This window comes from Triticum dicoccoides, chromosome 3A, assembly GCF_002162155.2.
Source record: "Triticum dicoccoides isolate Atlit2015 ecotype Zavitan chromosome 3A, WEW_v2.0, whole genome shotgun sequence".
Lineage (NCBI taxonomy): Eukaryota > Viridiplantae > Streptophyta > Magnoliopsida > Poales > Poaceae > Triticum > Triticum dicoccoides.
In genome coordinates this window covers 640,998,721-641,007,801 of record NC_041384.1, presented here as the reverse complement: position 1 = coordinate 641,007,801, position 9,081 = coordinate 640,998,721, and the positions used below count along the sequence as shown (strand labels likewise).

General features: G+C 48.0%; 1 protein-coding gene across 1 annotated transcript; it reads right to left on the bottom strand.

Moving 5' to 3' along the window:
* Positions 1 to 3,336: 3,336 nt before the first annotated feature.
* Positions 3,337 to 4,514, bottom strand: LOC119272439 (heat stress transcription factor C-1a-like). Its single transcript, XM_037553928.1, has 2 exons — positions 4,195 to 4,514; positions 3,337 to 4,044 (listed from the first exon to the last, which is right to left on the bottom strand). The coding sequence occupies exons 1-2, from the start codon at positions 4,429 to 4,431 to the stop codon at positions 3,337 to 3,339; spliced, it is 945 nt and encodes a 314-aa protein (XP_037409825.1). The 5' UTR covers positions 4,432 to 4,514.
* Between the last annotated feature and the right edge of the window lie 4,567 nt (positions 4,515 to 9,081).

The window sequence follows — 9,081 nt, the reverse complement described above, 5'->3', positions numbered from 1 at the left end:
ATCGGCTCTGGCATAGTTGAGTAAGTTGTGGGAATCCTTTCCATGATGGGCTAGCAGATGTAGGGGATTGTAGGTGTACCGGCATATCTATCAGTTAAGGGGGCCTCTTGGAAAAGACTGTGTCTCGGTCATCTGTTTCTCAAACACCATGAAGTGCGAGAAATCCAATGGAGGAGATCGAGTCTTGTGGGGAAAAGTGCGCAAACCTCTGCAGAGTGTACAAGCTAATCATGATTAGCCGTGTCCCCAGTTATGGACATCTTGAGTATCTGGTACTTGAATTATTATGTTGATCTCATCACTCTACTTAATTAATTTGTTGGGTTGTTAACTTTTAATTGGAATTGAGATGGGGTTACCATTCTCAATGCTTTCAACAAACTTGTAGTTAAATAAAATATATTCCTTTGTTGTAGGGAAAAACTAGCTTTATGCAAATGATAACCATATATAGAGCCTCCACCAGCCATATATGCATGTAGTTATAGCTATAATTTCTCCATTGCTCTATAGTGTTATCTTGCCAGTATATTCCATGTGCTGACCTACACAGGCTACAACATATTATGTTGCAGAGTTTTCAAACGAAGAGTAAGGTGCGCTAGGTCATTGTCATGCACTCAGTTTTGCCGTGGAGTTGGATGGACTCTACTACCTTCGAAGCTTCCTCTATTATCTTATTTAGATGTCCTTCAGCCATATTATTGTAATAAGTTCTCTTTTGAGACATTCAATGTAATAAGTGTCTGATTGAACTCTGTTATAAAATCTCGAGTACTGTGCGTGTCAGCAATACCGATCCAGGGATGACACGTATGCACAAAGACTTGACCGTCTGAGGTCGGGTCGCTACAAAGACACGTTCGCACTCATAGGTCGATGTTGGTTGATCCAATCACACGTCAAATTTGGAGCTATCAACCCTGTAATAGTACTTGGGTCCAATACCTTCGATAAGGAAAGGACGTGTGCCATCGCTTGAGCCATGTCTGGTTGATTTCGTAAAGCACAAATTTTACTGATAACGCCCACACGTGTGGCATATTAGACATCCAACCACACGTCGTGTGTGGCGTAAGCTAGAGGCAGCCCACACAGGCTATGTGTGGGCGAACATTAGAACTGCCCACATGTGTGGGCGCAGCTACTTCGTGCCACACGCCCAACAAACTACTACTCATCCTCATCCCGCGTGTGTGGCATGAAGCAAATCTGCCCTACGTCCTGGCGCACCCGTGGGATGACACTTTAGTTACCCAGGGAATGGCAATTGTAGTCAGCCGGGATGGCAAATGTAGTTGTAAAAGCATGGCAACTTCTCTGTTTTGGTTAATTATAGTTGCCATGTCTAAGTAACGGTAGATGTCGCGTGTATTCGAACCATAGTTGCCATGTGTGATAAACTACTTGCCCTACGTGGTGAAACAATAGTTGCCATGTGTGATTAACTAGTTGCCACGTGTGGTCCGACCATAGTTGTCATGTATGGTTAATCACAGTTGGCATGTGTGTTTACCTAGTTGCTACGTACGCGAAACTGCAGTTGCCATCTAGCAACGAATCGTAATTGTCATGTGTGTTTATTTAGTTGCCACATACGCGCAACTCCAGTTGCCATCTAACAACGTACGAGCGTCGTGTGGGCGAAGAGCATTTCGCCCACACACGCGTGGACTAGGTGGTGATGTGTGGGAAGAAACTGGTTCGCCCACACGGTGCAGCTGGCAACCGTGTGTTGCGGGTCGTGTGGACGAACTCTCCAACATCCACACACACGATGATGCCCACGTGGCACTGAAATTCTAACAGATTCCTTTAGGACTCGTGCAAAACATAATCAACGTGTATCAACGCGTGTGGGCGAAGTGCAAACAAGCCACATGTGTGGGTGTTAACATTACTGTATTTTTTTAAAAAGAAGGTTCACCCTGGTCTCTGTATCAGAATGGTGCATGCAATCATATTATTAAGCAAAAGGTCTGCGATTCAGTACAAGTACACAAAGGGAGCGAAAATAAAGTGAAGATAAAAATTGCCACAAACGGCAAAAACAGGCCAAGATGAAAGTTATCAATATATATTGCTCTATCTGACATAAATAACAAAGGAAACCGCCAAATGTTTATGGTGATAAACTTGTGGCATATTGTGAGTTGTGACTCACGGTAGAACTAAAAAATAATGGATCATGAGTTCAATACACGTTACTAGCATTTTTTTGGAAAATTATTTTAATCAACATTCCCCCCTTGCATTCTATATTAGAAGCAATTATTTTGTTGCTTTTTGCACCCTTCTTCTTCAAACTCTATTGGCTAATTTATTTTGATCAGCACTTCTAATTTATATATGTATTACACAACAACATAGTTTTTGTTCTATGTTTGTCGAGTGTAGGGTCATTTGCATTATAAGGAGCACTTTCACCGGCGACCATACACAACAATATTTGGAGAACAGCAACAAAAAAACATGAGGAACAATTCCATGTGCATATGGCTAATTTTCTTGACTAGGCATTTTTTGCACCGCACAAAAATGATTAGACAGGTGTTCTTTATAGATTTGCAAAGTATTTTGTGTTCTTTCGACAAAGCTAATACCATGGTGCCAAAACCTGCTCTTGAGTTATTTCCCATTCAAAATATATATGGTGCCAGAACCTGCTCTTTAGTTATTTTCTATTTTAATATGTTTTGAGTACTCATCTACAAAATCTTGGCCCCCCAGATGGCCGTTCATCAAGATGCGGTTTCGACGAGCATCACACTAAAATTAATGACGGAGGTCCTCAAAAGACATTTGATCTCCCTGGCATGCGACGTGAGACAATGGCATGTTCGTCTTTGTATCTATCTTGAACAAACCGCGTAGTTGGACGGCTTTCATGATTGGTGTTGTCTCAGCATGCAGGGGATTGCTCGTGTGAAAGGGAGGACATGCGGCAACAGAAGCTTGTGAGAGTTAGGGTTTCTTGCTTTGTGTATGCAATGGTGACATGCACTTTGGATTCAAGGGTTCAACAACGAAGACGACTGTGGCTCCAGAATGATGGTCCTTAGGTGTACGTGCATAAAGACTTTCCAGCTGCCATGAACAAGGCCATGCCGACTCCTGTAGGGAAGCAGTGGCAACGACGTATCGCCGACTTGTTCTGGCGGTGATAGTGGTAGGACCTCGGTATAATTTTTGTTATGTCCGGTGTGCTTTGTACTGAACTTCTATAATTGATCCGGGCTGTTTCGTAGGAAATAGTTGTGTACAAATGATTGCTAAATTAGTAAGAGTACACTAAGTACAAGAAGCTAGTGCATGTGCATGCACTATGCGCCATGTTTAGAAGAAACACTGGCCAAGTAGGCAGAACGGGAAGGGGATCTCCACGGCGGTCCCACTGTCAGTTATGCCCATGCCGCTGCCGCTGTCCCTGCCGCCGCCCTCGAACTCCGGCACCTGCTGCACCCCGGAGCTCGCGGAGGGCTCCTCGAAGGCTGGGAGTTTCAGTGGCATCGGCTCCGCCCACTGCCCGACTCTGGCTCCGTCCATGGCCGCGTCGCCGAGAGCCAAGAGCGGTGAAGGCGCCGGGTGAAGCGGGGGTGCAATGGGAAAGGAAGCAAAATCACGGGAAGGCAACTGCATGCGCTGGAGCTTCTTCTCGGCTGCCTGTTGGAGAAGGTGGAGGGAGGTGGCGTTGGGATCCTCGTCTAGCCTGGCGAGGAAGGGCATGAGCCGGTCACTCCGCCGCTCCGTCGCCTGCAGTCGCCGGGCCATCTGCGCCAGCTGCTCCCCGATAGCTGTCTGCTCCTGCCGCAGCCTCCGAACCTCCTCGAGCAGCGCCTCCCTCCCCTCGTCGTCCTCTTCCTCCTCCACTTCCTCTCCTATATTGGCCATCACGTGCTGCTCGCCGCCGCCGACTAGAGACGAGCAAGAGGTCTCGCCGCGCTTCTTCTTGCGGCGCACGATGAGCGGCAGAAGGTGCGTCTGGCCGCGCAGGAATGACTCGTGCGCGAACTCCCATCGGTCCGGGTGCACCTTCCGGAAGCCCTGCACAGCAATCTCATCATAGCAAATTAAGCAGACATTTCGCAAGAGTACGGTGCACGTGCAAGCCTAGATCGAGTACCATTAACAGACTACGGATCACTGGTATTACTAGGACAAGAAAGGCCGAAGGAAGCCTCAGTAGGTACTCACGTAAGAGTTGAGCTGGCGGACGAAGCTGGAGAAGTTGCCGTGCTTGAAGAAGCATGGGAGGAGGAGCTCCGAGAAGCCGGCGACGTCGGTGACGACGAAGCTGTTGCTGTCCCTCCCCCACCTGACGAGCGCGTCCGTCCTAGGGTCGCTCACCATCTGGTACGTCTTGGCCACGAACGGCGCCGTGTCGAGCTCGCCGATCAGCCCCAGCGCGAGCTCCGTGTGAAGGCCGTCCATCCTACTATATCCTATGTACTACCGGGCGGCGGACCTCAGACACTGGGAGCTCCCGATTAGCTGCGTACTTGCTCTCCACCACGACCGGGCGGCGGACCTCAGGCACTGGGAGTTCCCTCTACTCTAGCTATGTCACTACCGGACGTCAAAATCCCTCAAAAGGGCAGGCAAGCAGCTGTGATTGCTCGCAGAGAGGGGGCCGGTAGCCATCCAACTTTATGCAGCGTGCTTGACAGGAGGACGCTAAACGCCTAAACCAATACTGTAACCCATGAGTGATGACCTTACCCCATTCGTGGTTATTAATGTATATAGTATAATTGACGTATGTGAGCATGGAAAACAGATCCTTCGCACACGCTACTGGTAGCATGTCGATCGATCCCCAGCCTTCTTGGCGTCGCCATCGCGTTCCGGTGATATATCAGTGAAACCGTGCCGCCTTTTGGACCAGAGCGTGCTCCAACAGTGCAAGAAATGACAACCCAAAATCAAAACCCAGCTAACCCAACTCCAGCTGCCTCGATCGTCTGGACGTGGTCTCTCTCAAGCACATACCAGGTTGTCCACTTGCGTGCTCTCGTTCCTCTCCTCGCACTGTGTTGGTAATGCGATCGATCGCCTAGCTCGATCAACTGTACAAACACTATGCTTCTCTTGTAGCAGCACGTAGCATCAGATGATGACAACGCGACAAATATGGACCGTGGTTGTAGTAACAAAATACTATGGGCGGTAACAAAATAGTACTATGGGCGGTAACAAAATAGTACTATGGGCGGTGGGGCCGCTCCTCATGTCCTTGAGCTTTACGGGAGTAGGACAGACGCTACGATGCAGCTGCGCTCTCTTCGAAAATATCTTGTCTGCTCCAATGCTTTTGGGATGGATGGGAACAACTGGGGCCAGTCCTGCTGCCTCCTCGCGTTTGGCTGGTTCCCAGACTTGGCTAGCTCCTTGACCCTGTTTCCAAAACGGGGATGTATCTGTCACCTTGTGTCCATGTTCATGTGGTCTTATTATCAAGCACTAGCACAATAATTGATGTAGTAATTACTTAGAGCGTATCTAACCAGTTCCTCCAACCACAAATGGGAGTTGATTATGTCCGTCCAGGCCAACGCCACGCGCTAGTTTCCCTCCATGGGACTCCGTGCAGCGTCCGGTCTTGTTTTGAGCCCCTATTTGTTCGTACATGCATTTATGTTTTTTATTTTCTTTTTTATTATATCTCCGGTCACTTGCAAATGATTGGTGGACACGAAGAGAGAGAAAACAAAAGAAAGAGAAAAATGTGGTCCGGGATGGGCTGCGTCCTACGTGGCGGACTAACTAATCGCGTCTGCGAGCCCTCATATCCTTCTCATATTTGTTCTTAATATGAGGGTTTACAAACAGCCCGAACGTATATAGATGATGTGAGGTGTCCGATTGGGTCATCTTTTTTTCCTTCTCTCTCATGTCCTGTTAGTGACCAGGTGCGTCCATGAACGAGGATTTGAGGGGACCTGCCGTAGACGCTCTAAATCCATGCAACATTGATTAACATAGCAGAATTTGATAGCACATAGTTCAAACATAGGACAAATAGCACATAGTGCATGCATATGACATTCTACATGCAACATATAGTAGGACAAAGGACATAAAGAAAATAGCATCTTCACCGGTTTTTGCCCTACCCCTTAGCATCTCCCTGGCCGTAGTACAACTCAAAAATGGCATAGGGACCGTCATCGGGACCGTAAGAGTTGGAGGAGTCGTCGGCCATGGAGGTGTCATAGGGGTGCTGCAGGCCGGCGAGGGCGCGGGTAGTCCTGGCTTGCTCCTCGGCCTTCTTCTCAGCTTCGATATACGAAGCCTCAACGCCCTCCTTGAGCGGAGTCACCGCCGGGCCGCGGCGATGGCGTCGAAGGAGGGGATGGCGTCAGGCTGCTAGATCCGCGTCAGGGTGCTGGATATGTCACTGGGTCGCGTGTCTTGACCTTGGACCACTGGTGTGCGATCCGCTCGGCGAGCTCATGGGCGTCCTTCGCAACAGGGAACTCCACTCGATGTCGTCCTCCGATCTGGGTCCAGATCCGGGCATGGTGGCGAGAACAACCGGAGGGGACCTAGCCAAAGAGGAGAGGAGATGAGACGAGAGTGAGAGTGAGCTAGGATTAGGGTTTAGCCACGCCAGGGGAGTGGATTTTGTGGGATCTTGGGCGGGTCAGAACAGACCGAGTCAATGCAGTGGACATGCCCGAATCGTCCCATATCGGCTTCATATTTGGGATGGGTTTGCGATAGTCCGGACTGTCCAGACATTTGGGGGCGGTTTGAGAAGGCCCGTTGGGCCAGTCTTTCCGGATATATGGGGTCAATTTGGGGACGTCCCATAGAGATGCTTTTAGCTTTTGTCTTTTGCTAAAAAAATCTTCCGCCTAAAAAAAAGCTTGCTAGGTTGCTCAGATAGAATTGGTGGTGGCAGGGTGAGTTAATATGTGAGGTACTCCTGCTCTTGATTTCCTAATTCAGATCGATCTAGGCTGATGGTCAACCAGCGATATGTCACTGGTTTCTACTACATGTCATGAAGAAAGTCATACTATCATCTACCTAGGCATGTAGGGGTCGGCCAAATATACTGTCAAAGAAATGTAGGGATCGGCCGACGAAACATCTCCTGAATACATAGGCAATTTTTTGATTAAATTAATCTAAGAATAAATCATGAGCATGACGTAAACAACATTAAGCACATACTAATACTTGATCATATTATCGCGTACTAGACAAAGAGTAGAAACATCTATACAAATCACTAGTACGGCTAAAACAATGATAAACATGAGTGGGATAAGCGAGTTATACCCTCCGATCAGCTAGGCCGAGGCTGCGGCGGCGGCGACAACAGCGATGTCCTCGGTGGCCTTCTTCTCGGCTTCAAGCTTCTCAGCGGCGGCTCGGTCGGCTTTGTTGGCGGTGGACATGATGACGATGAAGACGACGCAGACATAGACAAAGGTGGCGAGCAGTCGCATAGGTGACACTTCCCAAAAATCTAATCGTCCCACTCCCGTACAGGATCTGGAGAGGTGGGGTTTCAGAGGCCTGCTCTCCCATCAACAGTGTATGCGGTGGACGGGATGGGATCACCGGCGACAGCAATGGCGAAAGGAACGACAGTGAACGTGGAGGCAGATGTGATCTGTTTTGTCGTGGCTAGGGTTGGCCGGTGCCTTCTAGGCATAACCGCGTGGAGAGACGTGGGTTTGACCCGCGTTCGAATCAGTAACAGCCCATGATCCGACATCTCAGATCGTAGCTCATCTGCTAGGGACTCTTTGTTCCTGGCCGGCAAAAATAAGCGCATAGGTGTGAGCTTGGCTCGGCTCATTTCCGCAACCCGAGGTGTGTCATGACGAGGCGTGGTGTGGTGAGGCGGGTGGCAGAGGAGGAGCACGTGGGATCCACTTCTCTTCTCAAGCTCCAATAACATGTGGAAGAAAATCCCTTATAAGGAGGTCCACTCCTCTCCAACTATCAATGTGGGACTAAACTTCCCACCACACTCATTGCCACAAAACCTACATGGGCCCTTGTAGATTTTCTGAAATTGTTAGATGGGCCCTAGGCCCATCCTCATATTTCAACAATCCCCCACCAGATCTCATGAGCCCATCTTGTCCTCTGTTCCAAACATTGTTTTGATATACCAGTACTCCAGTGGAGACCTATTAAGATTGAAATCCACCTAGAGCAAGTAGCTACACTCCTTCACAACTGAACAATGGACTATGCCTTGAATTGTCAGTTTGGTGTAAAGAAATTTTACCACAAGTCTTACTAGTACTAGACTACCGAAGGCTGACACCTCGGGTGGAGCATATTAGTATTACTCCTGGCATGTTCATGAGCTTGCTAGAGATCACCCCAATATCATGACCGTGACCAGCTGTCGGGCTCATATAGGTGTGTTCCTCCAAAGGTCGCTTTGTAGGATAGCATCTTGATTATATAAGTTTTGGAACACATTAAGACAGTAGTAAACCTACCATACAGTTTCCGAGAGTATTGCATCTCCAAAGGAGTGTCTTAGTAAAGTTACTCTCCTCGGTTCACCACTGCCTTGTTTTCCCAGGTCCTACTTCACGGGATCTCAGATCACATAGGTTGGGTTACCACCATGGCAACTTATGTGGATCTCATACTCATCTCCCTCAATGCATTATCTATTACAACACACGATAGCCCTTTAGTAAAGGGATCTGCCAGATTCTTAGCCATTTGGATATAATGCAACGCTATCACTCCGGAGTTTCTTAAATGTCTAACAGTTTATAACCTCATTCTTATATGTTTGTTGGACTTCATGTCGTCCTTTAAACTATTTAGTTTGGCAATAATTTTCTGATTGTCATAGTTCATAAGGATAGCCGGAACTGGCTTCTCAACCACTGGCAAGTCCATCAAAAGATCTCGAAGCCATTCTGCTTTGACACTAGATGTGTCTAATGTTGTTAGTTCTGCTTCCATTGTCAATCTCGGTAGGATCGTTTGCTTGCAAGACTTTCAGCAAACAACGTCACCTCAAAGAGTAAACATATACCAAATTTTGGCCTTCATCTCATCAGCATTAGAGATCCAATTTGCATCACTATACCA

Coding starts and splice junctions, on each gene's coding strand:
- LOC119272439 (XM_037553928.1), bottom strand. CDS start 4,431: ATGGACGGCCTTCACACGGAGCTCGCGCTGGGGCTGATCGGCGAGCTC. Junction 4,045..4,194: donor TCCGCCAGCTCAACTCTTAC/GTGAGTACCTAC, acceptor ATTGCTGTGCAG/GGCTTCCGGAAGGTGCACCC.